This window comes from Emys orbicularis, chromosome 2, assembly GCF_028017835.1.
Source record: "Emys orbicularis isolate rEmyOrb1 chromosome 2, rEmyOrb1.hap1, whole genome shotgun sequence".
Classification (NCBI taxonomy): Eukaryota; Metazoa; Chordata; order Testudines; family Emydidae; genus Emys; species Emys orbicularis.
Window position 1 is genome coordinate 259,942,734 of NC_088684.1, and position 27,262 is coordinate 259,969,995.

At 40.4% G+C, this 27,262-nt stretch overlaps 1 protein-coding gene across 1 annotated transcript in view; it reads left to right on the forward strand.

Annotated features, from left to right (window-relative positions):
- MALRD1 (MAM and LDL receptor class A domain containing 1) overlaps positions 1–27,262 on the forward strand; it is a 378,194-nt gene that overhangs the window by 181,544 nt on the left and 169,388 nt on the right. Inside the window, exons 17-18 of the mRNA XM_065399653.1 lie at positions 5,132–5,377; positions 7,960–8,117. Coding sequence (XP_065255725.1) covers positions 5,132–5,377; positions 7,960–8,117 — 404 coding nt within the window. The remainder of the gene's footprint in view (positions 1–5,131; positions 5,378–7,959; positions 8,118–27,262) is intronic.

A 27,262-nucleotide genomic window follows, 5' to 3' on the forward strand; every position in this document is an offset into this window, starting at 1 on the left:
TAGTGCTTCCAATGTGTGAGGTGCTTTCCAGACATGAAAGAAGGCGTAGTCCCTGCCCTGAAGAACTTGCAGTCTAAAAGACAAGCAAGCTGATAGCATTTGGAGTAATAATGACATATAATTAAAGTGGTCAATGCAGGGGTTGGTCATGTCAGTAAACACAGAGCCAGATTCCCTGGTGCAGCACGGTCTCATTGCACAGCAGCTCTGGTGGAATCTAGCCTTGGAGTAGCTGAGGGGTGGGGAGAAATCACCCCAAATTAAGAGTTCTTATATCACTTGCTCTGTCTGCTGCCACTGTAGCAGAGAGAGAGCCCCATGGCCAATCCTGGACTGTGGTTTTGGCCTTCCAATTGCTCTAATTTGGCACAGGAACACTGCCCATTCACAGAGCAGCCGCAGGGATCAGGGGAGTACAAAGGTGTCTTGGTGAGTTACGTAGATTATTTCCAAGAACCCACAGTCTACCCATTATTAGCCAGTTAGTTCCTTATAGTTATCCTGGATCTGTAGGAGGGATTTGTATGCAGTGAAGATATGGACCAGCTCAGAAAGGGTGTTTTATACACAGGGGGACAGTACAGAAAATAGCATAAATTGTTTGTTAGAGAAGCAAATAAACAGGGAACAAGGCTAGCACTGTGGCATAACAGATAAAGTGTGGAATTCACTTACTCCAGTAGTCTCTGCATTAGATGTATCTTTGTGTTTGGGGACTTAGCAAAGAGAGCACATAAATATAGATTCCTCTAATCATTACTCATGGGAGTAATTATTTACACATGTAAATACTCCCACTGAAGTTAAGGAGCCTACATGAATAAGAGTGCAAGATCAAGTCTTTAATGTAGGCATTCCACCTATAATATATCCTGCTTTGCCTCAATACCGCAGCCCATAAACCATGGTGTGTTGTTCTATCACTGATGAAAATCCTTTAAATCACTTTGGGATAGTAGGATAAAACTAAGCTTTGACTTTCCTTGTTATTTGTCTATAATTAAATGCAGTGGTGTTTGCGCCGTTAGTCCTCTTAGCTTTATAATGATGGGTTGTTGGTGCCTGGTTTTTTCTATATACATTTGTATGAGACTTTTTTTTAATGGATATGTTTAAGGACACTTTAAAATACATCCAAGTTATTCATCCAAGTCCCAAATACATATATACAAATTTAATCCCTCCCTGCTCTCAAGATTTCTTCAGATCCTTTTAAAAATAGTGATGACAGATTTTAGTAGCTTTTGTGCAGCCATTATCCTCTAGTGTGTAAATCCTCCTCAGTTCACAGATTATTGATCTGAACAACACTACACAGTGCCTCTGGGTCCATTATAGTCTAGTGTGTTGATGCAGCTGCCACACAAGGGCATGAAGTCCACCTGCTAACAATCTTTAGAGAGCATTGCTGCAGGAAAACAGTTACTTAGCCTCACCGAGAAGATGCTTCTCTCAATTAAATAACTATGCCCTTCTTATTACTTTCCCCTGTCATACCCAGAAGGCTTTGCCTTATGTTAGAGACTGATGAAGCATACGGTATGGGGTTTTGGAAGTTAGAACTTAAAAATAAATTTCAGTGGACTTATTTCTTCCATGAAACTTTTACACGTGCTTGAGAAAAATTAATTCTTCCCAGGATTCAGCATTCCAGGTTAATTTTTATATGCAGATGACAACCAGTTCCACATTTCAGCTCCCAAGTTTTTCAATCCCAAATTGAATGCTCTGATATAGAGCAGTGGTTCTCAACCAGGGGTCCGGGGAGCCTCAGAAAGAAAAAGGTTGAGAACCCCTGTGGCAGAGAATGCCCTCGCTAGAGAACATCCTCTTAGACTCAAGCTGAAAAGTCCTGTTGATTGATTGTATCTGTTACAGTGGATTGTGTGACTAAATAGCTATGTTTTTTCATAGTATAAAATTCTATGAGGTAGGCTGGAAGGGACCTCAAATGGTCATCTAGGGTCCGGGGCCCCCTGTGGGGCTGGGAGCAGGTTTCAGGGGATCCTCGAAGCATAGCTAGTGTTAGACTAGCTGGGGCCCAGAGCAGAAAGCCAAAGCCCCACCACATGGGGTTGAAGTCCAGGGCCCTGAGCCCTGCCACCAGGGGCTGAAGCCGAAGCCTGACCAATGTAGCTTCATGGGGGCCCCTGTGGCATGGGACCCCAGACAATTGCCCTGCCCTAACGACAGCCCTGGCTTTTATATGCAGAAAAATAGTTACTGTGGCACATGTGGGCCATGGAGTTTTTATAGCGTGGGGGGGGGAGGGGGCTCAGAAAGAAAAAGTTTGAGAACCCCTGATATAGAGGAACACAAAATGCTATAGTGATGTGATCATAATTGTTAAGCATTTGGTGGGCAGAATGGAAAGCATGGAGAGGAGCAGACACTACCCTTTAGTATGCTTTTGAATTCTGAGTTTGCTAGGAAAGTTGAATGTATGCCTAAATTCTTAGGGCAAGCACCTAAACTGGGATAACAGGATTACAACAATTAGCTCTTAAAAACATCCACCTGCTATATTATGTACAATCTTTGTAATAAATAGCTTAATTTTGGTACCAAGCTATGCAGCCACCACCTTCATTATACCTAACAAAATCCTAGATTTATAAATTCAAAATAGCAGCAAAAAGTTTTGTCTGTCTTCTGTTGGGGAAGTAGGTAGCCTGGCAATAGTGATTCTGAGAGAGAATGGGTTGTTTGAAATGTTTGTGATGCACAGGAGTCCTGCTTGCCATGGAGAAGATCAGTTACAGATGTGACTAGAGTGCTCAGCACCTTACAGGATCCACCTGTACACGTTGGGAATTAGAAAAACCGGTATGATGAATGGCAACATTACCCCTGCAGTGATGCATGCCCCAACCTAATACCCCACTTAGCTACCAAACCTTAGGACAAACCAGACCACATACGCCTTCTGTTTCCCCAGTTTGGCTCCCTGCTTCTTAAACTCCCCTGTGTCCTTGGAAAGCCCCTGCTCCTCCCCATAGAGTAAACCTTGATTTAGCAGGGCTGGATAGGACTCTCTCTTTGGAGTCCTATCCAACATTGCTATACATGGCATAGGAATAAGGCCAAGTGGGTGACAAGTTAAACCAAATTGCTGCAGTTCTACTCCTCTGCCACACTGGCTAAAATCCCTGAGGATATTCTACCAGTTTTGGAGAAGACTGCTATGATTTTGGTAACATTCCTGCACATTTTCAGGTCCACATTGTATTTCCTCCAGTGCATACTACAGGGTTTGTTGGTGTTGATGTGGCATTTGACAGTTCTTTTTAATGATATGTTTGGTCCTCTCCCTTTATTCCCTCTTGGATCATATAGAAAGCAGAGCTCTTAAGGAGCTTGCACGGTCTCCTGTTTGTTCTGTTATTTAGGGTTGGATCCCTGATTGCAGAGCACCTTTTAGTTTTATAGTCAGTCCTGCTTGGAGACCCCTTTTCTGAAGTGAACCTCGATACAAAGACATGATATAAATGGATTTTGAGTGGCATTTAGCTATCTTCTGTCTCTCCCTTTCTTTAAATGACTGCAGGGTTCTGTCTTTCCAATACTTCCACAGAGCAGAGGAGCCTTCCCTAATTTCTTTTCCTAATTTTAGGGACTTACTGGCTGACTAAGGGCTGTAGTGTGTTTGAAATTCAGTTAAATTAGGAAAGGAAAATTGTTTCCCATGGTAAAGGAAAAGATCTCAAACTTGATTTTTCAGAAGTGCTGAGTACCCGCAACTCCCACTGAAGATCATGAAAGCTGAAGGTGTTCAGCACATCTGACAATCATTCTAGTAGTTTGTTTTACACCCACTTTCGTTGCCCACCCAATGATGTAAATGTTAGTTTACCTGATTAGGAAACAGCAGTGGCTGTGAAGCAGTCAACCCCACCCTGGTTAGTAGTTACCATTAGACACCATCTACTCCAGCTATAACTAATTTAATGAGTCACAGATGCAGTTATAAGTGTTCATCAAAGAAGAAATGAAAATCATTTTACCCTTTATTTAAAAAATACTATACTGAGCTCTACTTCTTGTAAGAGCTTTGGAGAGATAGGACTCTCTGAGAACCAACTTAAGTATAGCCTTGGAATGAAAGTTCTGAATTTTGGTGGTAGTCAGCATTCCACTAAGCTTTACACCTCACCTCTTTAGTTTATTTTTCTTTTGTTGATAAACCATTTGTTCAGTGCTCCTTAGAACAGTCTGGCCTTTTCACATTTCTCTCCTGGTAACTTGGCTAGTGATAGTGGAAAACCAAAATGTTTAGCTTTGTTCTCCTTTGCTTTTTATCAACAGCTGGTCCTAATCCTGCCAACGGTTATGTGTAATCCTTTACATACATATGCATTATCGTTTAATTTAGTGAGACTCCTCCATGTGTGTAAAGTTATTCACATGAATACATTTTTGGCAGGATCAGGATCTTAGTTTGGGAAAACAATGGGGGTTTGTTGGTTTGTTTTAGTTTCATGTCTGTCTCTGTTTCTGGACCAGGGATGTGCTAAAGGAACCATCTTCTAGCCAAAGCATTTCAGGAACTGATCTGAAATGAAAATATGAAGCATGAAAATGGATCCTGTGAAATGAGTTCTATAATGCTCAGGCTTTACAATAGCAAAGCTATCTTTCAGTTATGCCAGAAATAATACACAAAAAGGACAGCACCGCCCCATTGAACTAGCTTGCACAAAGTCCACTAAAAGGCAAAACTGTAAAGTTAAAGGCTTTTTCTCTCTTTCTTTTTAAATTGGGACTGCTAAACTAAGCTCAACTTTGCAGTTAAAATGAAATGGCTTAATCCTACACCACATGAAAGGAAAATGTCAGCAATTAAGTCAGATGAGAAAGCTTTGTTCGTGAAGGAATGCATGGCTGGAACTTGCCCTCAAAGGCTTTACAAGGAAAACAGTCATTTATTTAGGCCATCTCTTCACAAAACACAAAAGAAATAAACTGATAATGGATTGGCCCTTCAGGGGGACCAAAGACTTTTTTTTAAAAATGCTGTGGCCCACCCTCCTCCTCCTAAGTATCAAACTGTCTCAGATGTAACCTTCCAGTAACCTTGCTAGAAGGCACTACAGTGTGATTCACTAGGTTACCCCTATTCTTTTCTTTTCAGGCTCCTGCTCAGATGGCTATTGGGAATGTCAGAACGGCAAGTGTTACAGACCAGAACAAAGCTGCGATTTTGTAGATGACTGCGGGGATAATACCGATGAGGATGAATGCGGTACTTCCTGCACATTTGAGAAAGGCAGATGTGGCTGGCAAAATTCCCTAGCTGACAACTTTGACTGGGTTCTGGGAGTCGGCTCGCCTCAAAGTCTCAGACCTCCCAGGGACCACACACTTGGAAATGGAATTGGTATGTTATCAATTCACAAACAAGGATATAATCCTATTCATTAAGCTTCTCATGTGTTCCCCGTGAGACAACAGAAGGGTTCTAAATATCTAATTAGGGTGTCATTATTAATAAATGAAACATATAATTGGTTATCAAAACATAATAGTAGTTACTGTTCTACAATGCCTGTAGGTCAGAAAACTTTGATTCTCAGTTGCCCTTTCTCTAAATAATACTGCATGTGATGAGCAAGTCATTATTTTACTTGGCAAGAGAGTGACATTTGATCTGGACACAGATTTTAAGGATGAGTTAACTAGGCTGAGAGAGCCATTAGGATCCACTCCACCAGAGTCAGATCTCATATCCAGAAAGCTCTCGTTCATGTCAGGCACATAATGCTGGAACATTCAGAACTTTGTTCTGTACTGACAGTGGTCCGTTGGTACTATTAGAATATACTGTTGAGAAGGGGTGGAATTATCTAATATATTGAAGAGATTTTCAAAAATGCAGTTAGGCTCTCAGCTCTTATTGAAAGTTAGTTGGAGCAGCGCCCATATATGCCCTCATGCCTTAGAGAAATCTCTCTCTAAAGTGTTAAATCATCTCTAAAGAGTGTGTGCTAAGCAGGGAGGAACAAAGCAGTTTGGGGAAATAAGAACTGCCCCCAAATTCCTCCCTGGACTATAGCCAGTGTGGCTGCAGCTCTCACCACATCTTCCAGAAAACCTTCCATAAGCTCTCATGTCTCCCTGCTTTTGCTCAAGAACACCCAAGCACATATTCTTTCCCAATATCCATTGAGCAGACTTTAGCTTCACCTCCTACCTTTGAAGTTCCCATTACCGAGCCACAGAGCTTCCCTTAGGTAAACCCCAAAATGATCCTGAATTCAAATCTTCCACCTTCTAGAGTGCACAGAGGTCATGAGACTTGAATTCAGCAGTTGCCAGAAGGAATCACTCGGTTGGATTATGTGAAGGACTATAGGAGGAATATGTATTGAATACAAGAAGGCCTGAGTTTACTGGATGATTGTAGGTAGAAAAGGAGGTAGGGGCTTGTGGAAGCTTGTATGAATGTTATAGAATAATTACATGGAACTATTTGTACATCTAGTGCCAAAAATTAGACATGGTCTAAGTGGCCTACCCTCCACTGATGACATGAGTAGGAAGCAGTGCAGAAGAAATGGAGAGGGCCAGAGAATTTGTTCTTCTCTTTCTTTTGGCTTTTTAAAACTCATAAGAACAGCCATACAGGGTCAGACCAAAGGTCCATCTAGCCCAGCATCCTGTCTTCCAACAGTGGCCAATGCCCGGTGCCCCCAAACAGAGGCTAGGGACATCATCCCGGGGAAAACATGTTGCTGGTGTTCAATTTTTAACATCTGCCTGATCTCCTTTAGAAATAAATATTTTTCCCACCATAATATTATGGCAAACATCTATAATGCAAGTGAGCCTCAGAAAAGTTGAAGTCAGTTCTAAATGATGAAACCACCTCACTCAAATGGATTTCTATCCCTAATTCAAATATAAAATGCAATATTTTATGCAGTTATAAATTGATCAACAATGTACTGTTTATGCTATGATTACGTTTATTTGAATTCCAACTATATTGTTAGCATCATAGCAAAAAAAAAGATTGAATTTGAAATCTTGCTGTGTTCATTATGCTTTGTGATTGAAATATCTATCTGATTGGTTTTCATCATGAGAAAGAAATGCAGAACTCAAGTGCCACCTCATCTCCTGAAATGTTATTTAAGTATCAGTATTTATTTGGGATCTTTTAGGGACTTAATTTGAAATGCAGGATAATACTTTTGTACTGAGGAATACAGATGGTCTGAACCAGTCTGATTCAGTATGAATATCTATAGATCCCCACAGATGCAAAGGACTTGAGATTGGTTGGTCCCTTTGCCTACCAAAGCTAGCTTTGAGCTGGTGTGACCTGCTATTTGGAGACCATAGAAGACTCACCCTCAGATTTATCAGTGTTGCATGATGTGACATGCTTACAGAATTGCCATCTGTTAGAAATGGTTCCTTCAGGAATTATGACCTTGCCAGTAGCTATTCTACTTTAAAATGAGGCAACTATTGGCAGCCCACGGATAAAGCTCAATAAAGACATATGGAGCCAGATTCTTGGCCAGCATGAGAGCTAGCAGAGGGGTTTATGCCTGCTTATTCTGGTAGAAATGACACTGGAGGGCAAGATTGCTGCATTGGAAAGCATCTGCAACTCTGCTATTTAACATGGCCTGAAAAGCACATAGTGTTCTTGGAAAAGAGGATGTGGCCAGGATGGCTAAAAAACGTGTCAGTTCCCCATTTCTCCTTAGAGACTGCTTCCAGCAGAATTTCTGTGTAGCCCCAGTGAAAAGTTAACTTGTTCCCACCGACTTCCTAGTGTAACATGGGCAGAGGAAAAAGCACAGCCCATCTCCCACTCTTATTTGCATGCAATGGATTTGGCTGATACAGGGTGTGCATTAGGAGGTATGCTTTACATTCTCTGCATTAGTTCTGCTGAGTTTTTAAAGACTAAAACAGTTCTTCATAACATGTAACTCTTGATTCTAGGAGCATTCCTATATCTTGAAGCTACACCAATAGGCCTAAGAGGTGAAAAAGCCCATGTGAAGAGCTCCAGGTGGAAAGAGTCGGGCGCAGCTTGTATGATGAGTTTTTGGTACTACAAGTCCTCAAAAGCCACAGGACACATTCAGGTTCTCATTAAGGTAATGATCAAATAATCTTTCTTTTCTATTTGAATATGCTGATACTTATACTGTTGGTAAGAATGTGTGGTTCCAGCTGAGAATGATTCTACACACCTTCCACTGGCTCAGCTGGTGAGAGGCTTCTCTTCAGTTCTTCTGTTGTTTGTGGATCAATGGGGACTCACTGTCCATGACTCCCAGACCCAGTTTATCCCAGCATTGTGCCTTTCAAACAGAACCATACACTGTATGCTAATCTCTTTAACATGCTTCACAAAACCACTCTTCTGACCCAAAATGTCTCCCCTAAAAAGCCATAAAGAATGTTTAGAAACCCTCTCCCCACTACTATGAAAGCCACATAAATAGAATTTACCTCTTACACCAAAAGGTCTCAATAATTCATTAAACAGGTCTCCCTCTCTTTCACTTTGCCTCTGAGTTCACTGTCCCTAATGCTGCTTTTCTTTTGATATATCAAACCTCTGTCGTCTTTGATACTTTCCATGTCAGAGCAATTTTAACTTTTTATTTGATTCCCTTTTCGTTGATAGCCATGTGTAGCCTTGTGGATCTGATGTGTTGACATCCATGAATAGAATGCATTCAGCAGCCAGCACAACGAAAGAGAAAATGTAAAAAGTATGCCTTGGTTGGCATATTTCTTTCTATTTACACATATGCAAGCACATGCGCATGCATGCACACACACACAAAATAAACAATGACTTTAGTTTTAGAAATGGCATTTATTTTCACAAGTTGGGGGATGTTGTCATAACACATAAGTGCTGCAACCAAAAGTTTATTGAATAAAAGTCATCCAATAACAAATAAAGACTGATGCCCTTCCTGCAGCTTGCTGTTATATTTATTGCTATGGAAGAGATGTATTAAAGCGAAAACGCAAGTTGACAGCCAAAATGCTGATTATAAACAAAATATAGAAAAATATCTTTGATGCTATATAAACACATATTTCAACTCTTTGTAGATTATAAGCCACTAAAAGTATTTCACTACTATGAATCCATGTAGTTCTACTTATAAGTGCAATCACAAATCACCCCATGTGTGTGTGTGCGCGCACATGCAGTATATTAGTAATAAAAATACAATTATAAATCAATTGTGCCATATATTTGCCATCTAGCTGTTACGATCTCTCCCTGCAGTATGCCTAATAAAGATCAGGACAGAATTCATTTTGGGGAACTTCATGACAACTCTGATTTCCAATGAACATGTTATCTTAACTCTTTATTTTAAATTACATCCTGCCCTTGAAAATAATCTACAGCAAATTCTTTCCCTGATAACCTGCGTATTATACGAATGATTCAAATCCTTGAAAGTTAAAACACTTCAGTGGTCTTTAACATCTGAACATATGACCCAGAGTAAGTCTGTCTGAACTAAACAAAACAATGGGCCTTTGGCAGTCATTAGCAGATTTTTTTTTTCTTGGATTAGTCCAAACACATACAAGTAAGAGGTGACTGATCTTCAAGTAGCTGTTTAGTTTAATGGATCATGAGAAATATTTATACAGCTATTTTCCAGAAGAGATCTAATCCATAAATCAAACAGCTAGGTGAAGACTGGTAATTTGATGTGTTTCTAAAATTACTCTTCAATGGTAATCCAGTCATAGATAAAGGCAGAAAGATCCTGGTGTTTAGAATGAATGAAGTACAATGGCAAACACTTATTTCAAGTCAGTGTTTGCTTTGTGTTCTAATCTTTTAAGTGATTCAAAGATATAATCTGTGACACCTAAATACTATAGTGATTAGCAACTTAGAAATGCTTAATAATTAATATTCTTATGTACAAATGACTAACCTGGGTGACAAGTAAATAAGGAATTGTATTCTGTATATACCCACTGTGATATCAATGTTGATTGCCTAAAGTAACTATAACTATAACTATAAATACACTACTGTATGGAGGATTTTGCTAGAAGTGCAGATGGCTATTTATTATATGTATATCCCACTTTGATTATATAGAATGCATTCAAGAGGAAAATCAAAAGCAGATTCTTCTACTGATCTTCCAATGGCCCCAATCCTGCTAAGTGACCTATGCAGGTGGACTCTGCAGGATTGGAGCCAAAGAGGTTTTCCTTTTGAAATAACACAACATTCTGCAATTTTCTCTTTAAATACTGTGATACAGCATGGCCAGAGGGCAGCCGGAGAGGGTTAGAAGGGAGCCTTATTCCCTGTAGAGGGAAGAAAGTGTGCTATAGATTAATTAGAGCACCTGAAGCCAATTAGAGCACCTGAAGTCTGTCACCTGATAAAAAAACCCTGCTTCAATCAGACAGGGGAAGGAGTTGGAGCAGAGAGGATTGGTGTTGGAACAGAGAACAGTTTGGAGGGAAGCAGAGGGAAGTTTGGAGAAGTGCTGCGGTGGGCTAAGAAGACCCTAGGTAAAGGGACTCCTGGCTTGTGCAGACGGAGGGTAGGAAGCCCCCCACAAGCTGAAGGGCAGGAGAGGGAAGTAGCCCAGGGGAAGGAACCGCTAGTTCAAGTGGTTTACCGCTATCCTTAGGGTCCCTGGGCTGGGACCCGGAGTAGAGGGCGGGCCCAGGTCCCTCCCTCTCCACTCCCCTCCTCTAGGACACTAGTGAGGCAGTTAATATCCCAGTTCAGGGGCAAGAAACGGTGCCCTGAACACCCCCCCCCCCCCCCAAGAAGAGAAAGCGTGAGACCCATCATAGTAGTGCCGGCAATTTGCCACAATACTGAACACTTGATTTTTGTTCTACCTCTTTTCTTGTGACTGAGCAGCTGGTGCTCGTTAAAGAGATGTAATGTATACAAATTAAATGACTACTTTAACAGTAGGTGGAGAGAGTTGGTAAATGTTGTGTTCATTGTTTTTAGAGTTTGAAATGCAGTTATTTTACATTTGAGCTCAGAAACAGAAGGAAGGTCAGCCTTACCCACATGAAAAAAACAGCACTTTGGGGGAGTTCTTAGATGCTATTTACCTGAAGTGCTCTACTTATCTTTGGAGCATGCTGTCTTTCTTAAAGGTATTTTTACTATCACTGTTACCTTAAGCCATACACTAGCATAAAATATCTGATTCGATTTAGCCACACAATTGCTTTTGAAACCATCCCAGTACTATTTAAAATGAGTTTGGAGTCCATGAAACCAAACTCATTTGCTCTAGGGTTTTTTAAAGGAAGTAACCGTACTCTGAAGAACTAACTAGGAAATTCAAAAACCTATAAAAAAATCCCTTTTTCTAAGTAACCGTACTCTGAAGAACTAACTAGGAAATTCAAAAACCTATACAAAAATCCCTTTTTCTGCATTTTAGAGTAATTTCTGTAGTAACCACTTGGTTTCAAAACTATTCAATTAAGTCATTCTCTCCCTTACCTCCCTTTTTTAATTAAACTAACGTAAACCATATAGTCATTGCATAAATGCTTGTAGGCTATTTTTAAACCATCCCACCCTTCTATGAGCTGCTGTCTTTTTTCATAATTAATGGCTGCATAATGTGAGCAAGTTAAAGACAGTCTGAGTGACATAAATTTGAGTGAGAACATTACTAGCCCAGTTCTCTGTCCTATAACAAAGTCATGTATTAGAAATGGACAAAGAAGAAAAAAAAATCACATTGTGGCTGGAGTCTCCCAATTCTTCTACAGGATATGTGTCTTGTCCTTCCATTGCTTTGCATATACAAATCCCAACAGCAGTGCTGTAGTTTGAATTTCTACTACAGTATCCAGTCCTACATAAGGACTGAAGTCTGATCAGCCAGTACATTGTCTATGAGAAGACATAGAGGAGTTCCCCATTTTGTTTCAATCTATTTTAACTACTGGGCTAGAGGAGTTATTCCTGATTCAGTGGCATTAGCTCCAGACTTATATTAGTGTGAGAGCAGATCAAGCCTATAGTATCCTTGTGATATGTATAGATGATTTATGTTAGCATTAATAGGGGTTATGAACCTTCAGGAAAAGAATCATATTATTTGTTATATTCCTAAAGTATTATCTTAGATAATGAGTTCAACATCACATCTGCTGTGGGACTTCTTCATAGAGAACATTGCATTGCTGTCAAGCATAATGAGACTTGTTGTTGGGACTCACAGTTAAGGGTGTTGCAGAAAATTTCTGTGAAAATGTATTTGAATATATTGGGTTTTGGTTTAATGCTCATATTATTATTAACATAAATCTGTGTAGAATAAGAATTATCTCATTGAAATGACACTGATGGGCAGTTCAACTAGTTTTAGAAATACTGTGTGCTGCAAATCAAAATCCTCACCACTTATGCAAATGAAAGACATTGACATTATAGCTGTGTTTGAAGACTGCATTATCTACCTTGCCATCCATCTAATTTGAGACTGTGAAGTGTTCAGCTGCAGTGCAGCAACCACAACATGCAAATAGATTATTTCCAGGCTGAATTTGAGTGCTACTAATCAGAACAACACTGTTGCTTTAAGACATGTCTAAAATGATCTGTGTATGGTTGCAGTAGAATTGGATTAAATGTAAGAGAAACTGACATTCTGAGACTAAAGTGTAGGAAGAAAACTGAAAAATCCCACGCCCAATTTTTTGTACTGCTTTCCCACTCAACACCCAAATATTGATTTATTTTAAAACATGGAGAACATGGGTTCTCTGTTATTATGTAATACGTTTACAACAGAGCTAGAGAAGCCATTTTCAAATTGAAGAAAAACCCAACAATTTTATCTCTGCTTATTTTTGAATAACTGTTTCCAATACTGTTTAAGTTGTCTTTGCCATAGGAAGAAAAAAAATTGGGCATCACAATGGAAGAGAAACTACAAATCAAAGGGTCATGTCATTTGCTGCAATGAGTTTTCAGATGCCAATCTTAATTGCATTGAGTATTAACATAATGTAGTTTAAAGGTTAATTTAGGGTCTGGGCAAGGCTTTTGGGGCCTCTTCAATGAGTTTGGATCAGTTCCCTTAGAGCAATAGAGAAATGTGCAAGGAAGATAAATAGCCATTAGCAGCTACCTCCATTTACTATGACAAAGCCAATATGCACAGGAGCTCATTAGGAATTTCCAGTGGACCTTATTCTGGAACTTGTCATAGGGAATTTATTCCATCCAGTAAATGAGCGAAGACGTAATGACATTTAGGAGGACAAGACATCCAAGCCAGCTCATGGCAGCCTAAACAGAGAAAGTCCCATAGATAGTTCCACAGCTACGAACTAGCCAACCCATTGGATTAGTCAGGCATAGGGCCAGCTGTACCCAACAGCCAGAGACCTGAAGCGGCTAATGGATTAATATATTGCAGAACTTGTTGGCTGGGTACTGCCGCTTATTATCAAGTGTCATAAACTATCACAGATGTTGATTTTTCAGCTATCAGGAGGAAGGGAGGAGAGGAGAAAAGAAAAAATATAGAAATGTGCAGCTTAGCTGGCTCTGCAGCCCAAGGTCTAGATGACCTGTGGCCTTCCTGAAATTCCCTGGTCATTTTTAGTGGAATTAAGTGTACAAAAAATGTCTCCATAGTGAGATTTGAAGAGGGAAATCTGAAGGACGGGGGTGTGGCAGATGCCAGCTTATTTATTTTGGACTCCTGTGTTTTTAGGTTTTGTAGAACTTAAACTTAAAAATGAAATGTTCACAAATCAGTATCACTGGCCCCCATTTACTTGAGCTGCTTCCCATGAAAGTATGCAGTTTGAGGAAACTACTTATTGGTGCTTAGGCGCTTAGAAATAGCCTATATCATCACACTGACGCTCATTTCTGGCTGTATAGAAAATGATCAAATCCTTATGTCAGCATGGGTTCTTTTCTAACAGTGTATCTGAGCCCTGTGGAGTTGCAGGATAAAAGTACATTTTCAAAGAGTAACATAAGGTTTTTACTGATTTGATTTTAATGGGAGTTGTGTAATCAGACAAGTTGAAAGTCTGTGGATAAGGATTTTTAGTCCCTCTTCTGAGATACAAGAAATCTTCCCAAATAGATGCCTAAACAAATCTGGTGCACAAATGCAAAAATTTGCCAGCAACTCTTTTTATAGCTAGGTTCAGTAGGTTACATTTTTACCTTGTTTTTCTCTCAACACTTTAATATTCTGATCATCTCAAATCTGTGTGTAGTACTTTTGCTTCATTAGTTCTTTAAAATATTTTTGACCAAAAAATCTCCTTTTGTTTTTCATTTTATATACAGGAGAGTCTGGTTAAACATAACACAGGTAAGGGCCAGATTCTGTCACTCTTATTTATAATGAGTTGCACAAACTCCCCAAAGGCCAAATTTTCAACCCCCTATTCCCATTGGTGAATCAAAAGTCCTATTTAAATCAATCGAACAACTTATACACTGTTGGGAGTAAGGGGTTGACAATCTGGTAACCCAGGTAACCTAAATTGAAATCATTGGGGCTACTTGCAAAGTAAGAACTACTCAACTTGAGTAAGGGTGGCAGATTCTGACTCTAATAGGGGCTTCAGTATTGAATTCATGGGCAAGAAAATGCCCCCTAACTAATCAAATGTACTGACTGACCACAGTTTCCAAAACCACATGCAGCTAGCTCGCTTTGCACTTAGTGGGCACTAACTTAAATGGAGTCATACCAGGGATGAATTTGACACAATGATTCCAGCACTTTGAGCAGATCTCCTAGAAAATTGTGATTGAATCAATGAGTAGTAAATATAAAGATAAGCCAGTGATAATGGGGAAACGTTATATCCTTCCAAATTAGTTTTCATAACAGGAGAAGAAAAAGCTATGTGAGACTCTGAGCAGGACTGTTATCATTTACTGTATTACATTTTCTCTGATGAATAAGTTAGGAAATTATTTTAGTCTTCCTACTGGTAAATTACTGTAAGGTATATCCCAGGGCTGAATCAAGCCCCCTTCTTTGGAAATGGAATGAGTTTTAATAATATTGTGTTCTTAAATTGCAGCCAAATTTAAACATTCATTCAAAACAGTTTGGTGACCTGGAATAATAAATCTTGCAAGTGCAGGACAAAGCAAATTGCTATTTTTTTTAGCCAAAGCCTGGAAGGGTCACTACTACACTTTGAAATCTTTGAAGACAAAATAGGAAGAAACTGATTGAGCAGAGGATTTTATCATTTAAATACCCATGTGTGTTTTGTGAGAAACAAACAAGATCAGAAAAAATTGCGTGTAACTGAATTATTCATCCTTTTGACCTGAGTTCCTTAAGAACTTGGCCCTTTTTTTTTCTTCTTCTTCTTTTGTCCTGAGGAGGCCATTAGGGGTAGGCATCAGCATTGAGATTCCATCTCCAAAATCCACTTGGACTTCATTACATGATACTTCAGCTCTGTAATACTGAGTCCCTGGACTTGATTTACTCCATCTTAGGGGACTTGTAGAGTCACCCTTGAGGAAATCTGTGTTGTCTGCTTGGCCATTCTTTATCCCAGTAGTTTAGTCAAGGAAAGGTAGTATTAAATTGTGTTTCGGACTCTAGGGCTGGTGGAGCTTTCTCAAGACAGACTTGCTTTGCACAGCACATTTTGGGATACACTTACAGCCAGTGGGAGTAGCAGCTCTGAAGCCCACTGACAGAAGCTGGTATATCCCAGGGCTAAATCAAGCCCCCTTCTTTGGAAATGGAATGAGTTTTAATATTATTCTAAAAGGTAGTATGTGTAATAGAATCTGACACTTATTGAAGAAATGAATATATTGTAGAGGCTGTCTCATGCTGACCAGATGTAAGTCCTAGCACACTGTCTAATTGCTCCAGACAAGCATCCCAGTTTGCAAAAAATGAAAATGTCTGTTGCCAAGGATTCCAATTAAGCTCAGCAAGAGTGTAAGAAGCTGACAGGTCTCCTTCCCTACTTCTTGTTTTCCTTTCTAGCCCCTTTCCAATTCCCTTCTGATCATGTTCTCAGATAATCTCATCCCACTATTGAAAATTGACTGAAATGAACAGATGATACATTAGCAAAACCTCAGTTAGTGCTAAGGTAGCACTGAAGCCCAATACATGACATTAAACAGTTTACCAATTTTATCTGTATGTATGCAGAGTCAGAATGAGCTCTACCCTGACATCTGGTGGTGAGTTGTGGAAAAGGACTTCAGGGGCTGATCTCGTTTGCATGGGCACATCCACCCCGCCTAGCATGAAGGCCATTTGCCCAAATGGTCAATTTGGCTGCTGTGGGACCCCTAGTCTCTTTGTTATTGGGGCAGGAGTAATAAAGTGTTGTTACCCTGATTATGGAATCAAGGACAGTAGAACTGTACTTGGCATTTTATGACGGAGGGACTCGCCCTCCACTAAGTAGCACTCGCTAGGCAAGGGACATGGGTTCCAAAGCCCACTGAACTGAGAGAGGCTGGGGACAAGTATGTGTATCTGGTAGTGTGGGTCCCTCCTGAGGGCCCTAACCACCACTTTGACCCCTCTTCTCTCCACTGTGTAATAACAGAGCTAATTTTGATTCCATCAGAAGTCTTGTTACATGCTGCAGAGCTGAAATCACTGATTCCTAGGCCTAAGCATTAGACCTACTTTGGGCAAGTAGTTCTGATTGTTCCGGCACTGGGCCCCCCCTACAAACAGCTGAAATCACTAAAGAGCTAAAGTTACTAAAGTGCTGAACTCACTAAGAGCTGTGTTAAGTGTGTGTGGGGGCCTGAAGACATATTGGTGAGCGGCTAGCAGGACGGCTGGCAGAGAGGAGTGGCCAGCAGGGCGGCTAGTGGAGAGGAGCAGCTGGCAGTGAAGACTGTAGCAGAACCCCGCGGAGAGGCATGGCATCGGCCGTTGACCTGAGCAGCATGTAAGCTGTCCCCCATACCTCCCCCCACTTCTACCCAGGCTGGGAGGTAAACTCTGCAGATGAACTTCTGAGCTCTGGGGGCTGCACTGACCAAGGACAGAAACTATGGGTGGGGGTGATGGTTGGGTTGCTAGACTTAAGATCCTGAGGGGAAAAGGACACTGCCAAAATTACTTGGGGGTGGGTCTTTTGCCCATGGTTTGTGTTATGAATCCAGTTTGTGGTGTTTCCCCAACATAATGCCGCAATGTTTCCCTCCTTTATTAAAAGGCTTTTGCTACACTCAGACTCTGTGCTTGCGAGAGGGGAAGTATTGCCTCTTAGAGGCGCCCAGGGGGGTGGTATGTAATTGTCCCAGGTCACTGGGTGCGGGCTCGAGCCGGTTTTACATTGTTTTATTGAAATGGAACCCCTAGATACTGAACCCGGCTCTTGTTGCTGCCAACTCTGTCGGGCAGAGGGTTACATATACATTTTGTGTGTGTTTTTTTTCAGAGTCCTGGATTTGTTCTATTTCATGGTAGTGATATTTGATTAGTTGACAGACTTAGAACATTAAGTCCAAGTATGTTTAAAATGATCTTGATTAGTCCAAAAAGACTCATAGTGGGAGGAGTCCAATTGTACTTACAAAAACTATTTCAATTTCTGGCCTCCAGTTTATAGATTAAAGTAGGTTATGGAGGAACAATCCTGTTTCACTTTTGGTGACAATCCAAAGTAATTTACAAAGCTGGCAGGATCTGACCACTTTCCCATTAATTGTATAAAAAGGTCAAATTAGATATTATTCAGGCCTCGTACTTGCGCTTTCCGTGATCTATGTGCATACTTGCTTGTAACTAGGCCAAATAGCATTATTTAATGGTAAAATTAAATGTTAACAATGAAAGATGCCTCAGAAAGAAGTATTGCATCTTTGCAGCTACTGGCTTCCTGCCAGTGGTAGTAAAGCAAGATTATCAGTAGCAGCATTGAGAAACAGTGTAACATTTCACAAATCTTCCCAAAGTATTGATTAACCTTTTCCATCTATTTCTCTATTATTATTTTGTATTATTTATTATTATTACATGCATATATATGACACCCATGCACATATATGACACAGTAGTGTCTGGTGCACCTAATATAGATTAAGAATGAACAATATTTTTCTCATCTTTGATAGCACCTTCTATATATAAGTAGCATACCAGAAAGGGCCAGACATGGAGGAACCCAGCCAGCAACTGAATATTAAGGGGATTCTAATTTACAATTAGTAGAAAGACTGGAGAAAGTTGTATCTTACATTTCATTTTAATGATGGCCTTTCCATATTGATGCTTATTCTTATATTAATTTCTCAGCATTTCATGTATCGCTGTTTTATTTATAAGTTTCTGATATCAAGTTGTTATTTTCCTCCAATGAACAAGAGGAACCCCAACCCTCCATCACAGCTCCTTGTGCAAGATTCTAATGCAGTATACAGAGGGAAATTTAAGTACTTTTAAATTATATGTATATGTATGTTTCTTTAAAAGCTTTTCTTTCCTTGTTGTGTGTGTGGGCTGGGAAAAGTTTGTGTGGTTGCTATGCTGCCCAAATAGGCTGCATCTACCTACAGATATTGAAATGATTCCAGAGCCCTCTATACTCCCAATCCCAGTCAGCTGCTTTTTGTCCTGGCAATCCAGGCTAAAAGCAGCCTCAACATCAGTCTTTCACCTTCCCACCACTGGTAAGAGCAATACCTCAGGACTTCTAGCCCCCCTCATCCCTTCCTGATAGTTCCACGTCCTGCCTATCTTTTGTAGGGTCTGGACCTCTCTCCCGGAGGAGGTAGAAGGTAGCTGAGCTCTTGCTGATTACCCTCCTGAGACCTGTCAGACCTCACTTCCTGATCAAACAGGATCTAGCCTCAGGCTGCATCTAGCCTCATGGAACTGGAGGCCCAGGAGTAGAGCACCCCGGGGGGAACAACTTTAAAAAATAGAGTTGTTTAATCTTTCCAGAATTTGTCTATACCGCTTCAGAGCCTGAGCCTATCCCTTCCACCTTCAGACCAGATTCTGTGCCTTTGGTGATGAAAGGAGAGATACAGTTCAATGTTCCATGTGTTATCATTGCAATCCCAGCTTACTTTGGAGCAGCAGTGAGCAGAAACTTTTTTTTCTTCCCTATCCTCCCCTCTCTCCAAGCCTCCATCACGTTGAACTATTAAAATAATTGAGAGAGGACTGGCTAAACAGAGTAGATAAGCAACTCTTCTTTACCAGGGAAGCAGACCAAAGCTCACTGGAAACACACTGTTCTCAGATGTTCTCTGTGCTTTTCTGCAAGCTTTTGCTACTTGGAGAAGTGATTCAAAATATGAGGAGTCAACAGCCATTTTTGTCTCCCACAGACCAAGAAAGCTGTGTGAATCACTCACAGGGAGGAAGGTACTGTGGAGGTTTCCACTCCATTTTCCTAGCAAGCTAGGCTCTGCTACAATCCAGTTACATGTAGTTGACAGCATAGCTATTGAGTGGCAAGCCCTAAACAAGATGGGATGCTCATACTAAGTAAAGGAAACTCTTCTAGCCTCCTGCAAGCTTTCCTCTGTCTTGGCTCACATAAGAGTTTAGACACACATCTGGGGCTGGTGTCAAGAGAGAGGCACGAAGACTAGAAAAGAAGGCATTTCAGCTCTTTTGGGTTTCTTACAGGATGTCTTCGATTTGGGCTTAAGACCAACTGTCAGGGACCCACAGCTGAACCCAGACCCTGCTCATTGTCCTCAGGAAATGAATCCAGTCTCCTGAGTGGCTGAAGACTCCAGCAGGCACAGTCTTAAACCCTGGCTCCCTGGCTGCTCAGTAGTGTTCTACATCCATAGTTGTGTTGCTGGTCTTACTTCCTGTTCCTGCTTTCAGCTCCCTTCTTGCTCCTAGTCCTCAGTCCAGATCTGCGCTCCCGCTTTCCTGCTCCTTCTCCCTGGTTCTGCTCCTGGATCCTAGCTCCTGCCCCACCCTGACTGATACTCTGGCTCTAATCCCTGACTTTTGGTTCCTGGCTGCCAGCTCTGGTGTGCTCCCTGGATGTGCTTTTTGTCTTCTGACCACAACTCTAACCCCTGGCTTGTGGTTTCTGGCTTTCAGCTCTGGCTCACTCCCTGGACTTGGGATTCAGCTTCTAACCACTGCTCAGACCCCTGGCTCTAGCTCCAGCTCTCCCCCTGGATTTGATAACTTGGCTCCTGACTCGGCACCTAGGCCTGGCTATCTCTGTTCCAACCATTAAGCTAGTCTTCCACCCTGACCATTAGGCAAAGCCACCCATGGCCCAGTTGCTACACCTCCCTCCCATAATTTCTTCTCAGGTTTCAGCATTATACAGTGTCATAAATGCAGGTATGAAGATATAATTGGGTTACAAGCTAGGGTAACCACACTTTAAACCACTCTTCACTTGCCCCCCTTTATTATTTGCATGACACTTTGTCCATTTGGTTTGGAGAAGGCCTCCCTGTCTATAGCTCTGACAGCTGGGCTCTGACAACACCAGTATTTTCAGCTATTCTCTTATTTGCCCCAGCCTTCCCTGGAATTCTGTTACTTAAGAGGAAATAGAACCGAACGTTGCCCTAAGTTCTCATTCATGGAACATAAACTCCCATATAAAGTGAAGGAGTGCTTGATTCTGATCTCATTTACATCAACCTTCTCACTAGTGTGGACAATGGAGTTAGTGCTGATTTAAACTGAGGTAAATGATCTCAGAATCAGGTCTCGCTTGTTTACTTACAAATCAAAAGACAGACACATTTATTTTGTAAAGATGTCCTATTAAAAGACATTACTTCTCATCTCCCATATGATGGATGCAGATGCAATCATCATGTTTGAATATGAGTGCAGTAGAATGACAGTTGCTCACTGTACCATTAGTGAACAATTATGTTCTAACTGATTTAGAATAAAGGTTTGTGGGTTTCAACTAATCAGAGACTAACTTCACCATAAAAGTACATCTTTCAGATAATATTCTTCTATGATTAGTCTGATTTTTAGCTGAAATTTTAAATATCCCCATAAAAAATCTGACATAACAGAAATAAACTCATTGTAATAAAACGGGATTAATGTCTCAGAATTCAAGACTCAAGATTCGTATTTCATAAAGGACTCCATTATAGGCACAGTAGATTGTAATCCTACAATTTTTTAAATTTTTTCTTAAATTATGATAGGCCAATAGTTAAGTTTGCCTAACACTTCTAAGTATAAGACTATTTTCCATTACTTATTACTTTACCAAAGTTTAATATATGGGCTGATATTTTCAATGCTGGGTATCTGCCTCAGGCTGAATTTTTGAGAAAGTTTCAGCCAAAACAGTTTAGCCATTTCTGAGAATGAGCTTAGGGCATAATATGTTGTTTTCCCCGTATTGAAATTTGGGGGTCTTTTAGATGCTCTAGCGCTTCCAGGATTTGGAACAAGAACAACTTTAACATGCTTTTAATGTATTTGTGTGTGTGTAAACCAAAGTGGATTCAGACTGCTGGCACTTAACATTAAAAAGGTTGCAGAGCAGTTTTTAAACTAAGAGATGGAGGAAAGCCGACTGCTGCAGAGGAGCACATGGATTGGACAGAGACTTCTCTTAGAGGAGAGTCTATTGATAAAGATTCTCTAGGTTTTAGTCAGGAGCAGAGGATGGAAGAGGATAAAGTAGGGGCCAGATCAGATGAGAAACATTCACATAAAAAAGTATCTGACACATCAGAAAAGGGCAGACAAATAAACAGTGACAAGTTTTTAACGTGCTTGTACGCAAATGCTAGAAGTCTAAATAAGATGGGTGAACTAGAGCGCCTCGTGTTAAAGGAGGATATTGATATAATAGGCATCACAGAAACCTGGTGGCATGAGGACAATCAATGGGACACAATCATTCCGGGGTACAAAATATGTCGGAAGGATAGAACAGGTCATGCAGGGGGGGGGGCACTATATGTGAAAGAAAATGTAGAATCAACTGAAGTAAAAATCTTAAATGAATCCACATGTTCCATAGAATCTCTATGGATAGTAATTCCATGCACTAATAAGAATATAACAGTAGGGATCTATTATCGACCACCAGGATGGTGATAGTGATGATGAAATGCTAAGGGAGATTAGAGAGGCTATCAAAATAAAGAACTCAATAATAGTGGGGGATTTCAATTATCCCCATATTGACTGGGTACATGTCACCTCAGGACGAAATGCAGACACAAAATTTCTTGATACTTTAAATGACTGCTTCTTGGAGCAGCTGGTACAGGAACCCACAAGGGGAGATGCAATTCTCGATTTAGTCCTGAGTGGAGCGCAAGAGCTAGTCCAAGAGGTAACTATAACAGGACCGCTTGGAAATAGTGACCATAATATAATGACATTTAACATTCCTGTGGTGGGAAGAACACCTCAGCAGCCCAATATTGTGGCATTTAATTTCAGAAAGGGGAACTATGCAAAAATAAGGAGGTTAGTTAAACAGAAATTAAAAGGTACAGTGACTAAAGTGAAATCCCTGCAAGCTGCATGGACACTTTTCAAAGACACCATAATAGAGGCCCAACTTAAATGTATTCCCCAAATTAGAAGAACTAAAAAAGAGCCACGATAGCTTAACGACCATGTAAAAGGAGCAGTGAGAGAGAAAAAGGCATCTTTTAAAAAGTGGAAGTCAAATCCTAGTGAAGTAAATAGAAAGGAGCATAAACACTGCCAAATTAAGTGTAAAAATGTAACAAGAAAAGCCAAAAAGGAGTTTGAAGAACAGCTAGCCAAAAACTCAAAAGGTAATAAAATGTTTTTTAAGTACATCAGAAGCAGGAAGCCTGCTAAACAACCAGTGGGGCCCCTGGATGATCGAGATACAAAAGGAGCGCTTAAAGACGATAAAGTCATTGCGGAGAAACTAAATGAATTCTTTGTTTCAGTCTTCACAGCTGAGGATGTTAGGGAGATTCCCAACCCTGAGCTGTCCTTTGTAGGTGACAAATCTGAGGAATTGTCACAGATTGAAGTATCACTAGAGGAGGTTTTGGAATTAATTGATAAACTTAACATTAACAAGTCACCGGGACCAGATGGCATTCACCCAAGAGTTCTGAAAGAACTCAAATGTGAAATTGCGGAACTATTAACTAGGGTTTGTAACCTGTCCTTAAATCAGCTTCTGTACCCAATGACTGGAAGATAGCTAATGTAACGCCAATATTTAAAAAGGGCTCTAGAGGTGATCCCGGCAATTACAGACAGGTAAGTCTAACGTCAGTACCGGGCAAATTAGTTGAAACAAAAATAAAGAATAAAATTGTCAGACACATAGAAGAACATAACTTGTTGGGCAAAAGTCAACATGGTTTCTGTAAAGGGAAATCCTGTCTTACTAATCTATTAGAGTTCTTTGAAGGGGTCAACAAATATGTGAACAAGGGGGATCCAGTGGACATAGTGTACTTAGATTTCCAGAAAGCCTTTGACAAGGTCCCTCACCAAAGCTCTTACATAAATTAAGTTGTCATGAGATAAGAGGGAAGATCCTTTCATGGATGGAGAACTGGTTAAAAGACAGGGAACAAAGGGTAGGAATAAATGGTAAATGTTCAGAATGGAGAGGGGTAACTAGTGGTGTTCCCCAAGGGTCGGTCCTAGGACCAATCCTATTCACCTTATTCACAAATGATCTGGAGAAAGGGGTAAACAGTGAGGTGGCAAAGTTTGCAGAAGATACGAAACTGCTCAAGATAGTTAAGACCAATGCAGACTGTCAAGAACTTCAAAAAGATCTCACAAAACTAAGTGATTGGGCAACAAAATGGCAAATGAAATTTAATGTGGATAAATGTAAAGTAATGCACATGGGAAAAAATAACCCCAACTATACATACAATATAATGAGGGCTAATTTAGCTACAACTAATCAGGAAAGAGATCTTGGACTCATCGTGGATAGTTCTCTGAAGACATCCATGCAGTGTGCAGCGGCAGTCAAAAAAGCAAACAGGATGTTAGGAATAATTTAAAAAGGGATAGAGAATAAGACGGAGAATATCTTATTGCCCTTATATAAATCCATGGTACGCCCACATCTTGAATATTGCATACAGATGTGGTCTTCTCATCTCAAAAAAGATATACTGGCATTAGAAAAGGTTCAGAGAAGGGCAACTAAAATGATTAGGGGTTTGGAATGGGTCCCATATGAGGAGAGATTAAAGAGGCTAGGACTTTTCAGCTTGGAAAAGAGGAGACTAAGGGGGGATATGATAGAGGTATATAAAATCATGAGTGCTGTGGAGAAAGTGTATAAGGAAAAGTTTTTTACTTGTTCCCATAATATAAGAACTAGGGGGCACCAAATGAAATTAATAGGCAGCAGGTTTAAAACAAATAAAAGGAAGTTCTTCTTCCCACAGCACACAGTCAACCTGTGGAACTCCTTGCCTGAGGAGGTTGTGAAGGCTAGGACTATAACAGGGTTTAAAAGAGAACTATATAAATGCATGGAGGTTAAATCCATTAATGGCTATTAGCCAGGATGGGTAAGGAATGGTGTTTCTAGGCTCTGTTTGTCAGAGGGTGGAAATGGATGGCAGGAGAGAGATCACTTGATCATTACCTGTTAGGTTCACTCCCTCTGGGGCACTTGACATTGGCCACTGTCGGTAGACAGGATACTGGGCTGGATGGATCTTTGGTCTGACCCAGTATGGCCATTCTTATGTTTTTATATATAAACCAGGCTTATAATAGATGTATAATGCTGTTGCTCTTTCCTAATTACTGTCAATAGCATGCAATGCTATGGCCATAAGGATGGTTATTTTCCCACTTTGCTTCATTCTACATTTCTACCCTGATATGGTAAAAATATTCGATTTTTTTTTTTAAAACATTCTTTTCACTACATTAAGAATCCTGGTTTTGCTATTTAAGTATGCCAACTCCCAGATGTGAAAAAGGTTTTCAGGCTGCGAGTCAATGTGATAATAGAAAGATACAGTGGATGTATTTGGTTCAATATATGGACTTCACTGCTTTATTCCCTGTTGGTGTAAGCATTAGAGTTCAAATCTTGTTTTCAACTTTCCAAAAGTTCGGTGATAGTTTGAGGTTTTGGTTTGTCTCATTACAAGAGTAGTCACCAGTGGTAAGTTCAGATCCACATTTTGGTCTTGGGTCTGTCTGTTTATACATCTAGCAACTACCATGCACCTCATATACTTGATCAAAAGCAGTCATGGTTCCATTGTGATTCTATGATGTGTATATGGTCAACTACAAAGGATGCCCTGCAAAAGATGTCCAGTGGTGTGGCGGTGGACAGGTAGGACACTTTGCATTACTTGTCACCCAAAAAATGAAGTGCCAGAAGTCACTGTCCCTGATGTAATTTTCCCATGTGTAAATAATTGCAGTTCACCTCTCCTTGTAAATTGTTTGCTGTGTTCACTTGCACTTGCACTTCTAGAGTATAACCACACTATGCTGAACTGATAATAGAGATTGGTTTAGCTGTATTAATTCTGCCTGAATCTATTAATCTGTAATATTTTTGGAGTTAACATTAATGGAGTCTTTTTTAGTGCTTAAACCCTATGATTTGTTCATGGATTAATTTTTTCCACACCTGCACAGAAAGATCCTGCTTTACCTCCCTATGGTGACAGATTGCATTAGGTCTGACGCTCTAGGTGTGCTATTAGACTCATAAAGTACACCTCAGAAGGTATGTGGTCCTTACACAGCAGAAACTCCTATGTTTGCCTTTGCCTGTGAGGGAAGCAGTAACCAGGAGTTGCAAAAGTCTAAGTCTTATGAAAGAGTTACAAAACAAGTTAGTCCAACATTATATAAGAAAAAGTCCAACCAAAGCAAGATAAAAGTAAACAATATGCAGATACCAGCCCAGAATGCCAAGTATCCAGAGTTCAAGTACATGGCTCTTCATTACTGCAGATTTGGAAAATAAAAAGGAGAACCAGGGCCATATTTTGCTCCTAGTTACACCCAGACAACTGTGGGTCTAACTGGAGGGCAGGATGCAGCCCAGACTGCTTTTCCCATGAGTTAATTTATACTGTATTTGTATTTGTGACTTTTAAGATGTAAACTATTTGAATTACTATGTGTAATGCTCCTCCTGTAACCTTGCTCCCCTTGACGAGAGGCTATGGTCTCTCTTCTCATCCTGAGGTTCAGAGAAGTGATAGTTACCACTTCATGGACGTGCAGCCCTCATGTCCAAATTAAATTAATTTACCTCAATAAGTTCAGCAAGATGGGGTATCAGGTGACCAGACTGAAAATATTATTTAAAAAATAACATAAACAGTAGCAGGTAACACTGGAACATAAGCAAAAGTCATCCAAGTTCCATATTACCCCACAGCACATCCCTCTTGAGCACACAGGCTTCAGTCTCCCACTCACATACTTTGGACTAAGTCACAATCCTTTAGCCCCATTCACTCAGGTTGTCCGACCAGTCCCCCACAAAATGGCTGCTCTGCTTCATTCTCTATTGGCCTGCCCCCTGACTTTGGGCTAGGCTCCATCCACAAAATTCAAAGAGACTTTCTAGCGTTAAATGTGGAGTTCTCGTATTACTGCTGAGAGAGAAGGCTTTTTCCCAAGGAAGTATTTGTGGTAATGTGAGTTACTGTTTGAATTCGCTAGGTGGTGAGAGATTATACTTAGATGATGCTACAGTACTAATGAAAGTGAATGGAATAAAATCCTTATTGCTGGTTATAAGTACCTTGAATACTTAGATTATAGGTTTGCACAAAATGGTGCTCTCTCCTGATTTCATACTAACACTGAAAAGTCATGTTTTTTTGTCTCCCCTACATCTCAGTCTCTCACTCTTTTTATGCTCCCAATTTTACTCCACTCAAGGAGATTGAAATCACATGGAAAGTCTTCAGGGTCTTACGCAAATAGAAACAGGAATACCCTTTAATATGAGTTTATGCTTTATGGAATTACCAAGGAGAATTACTTTATCTTTAACACAGATGTTAGCAGCTAACAAGAAACATAATTGTGCAAAGTCAAAGTCAGAGTGGAGGGAGGGGGTGAATTTCCCCCCCCGGGAAAGGGGACTTTGCAGAGAAACAGACTTTGATTTCTAATAGACCTGGTCGGCGGGGGCACGGAAGGAGGGAAATCTGTGGGAAAACTGGGATTAAACAAAAACAAAAAGTTTTCATCAAAATTGTCCTTTGGATATTTTCAGATTTTCATCAACAAAATCAAAACATCAAACCATTTTTTCCCCAGTTTTC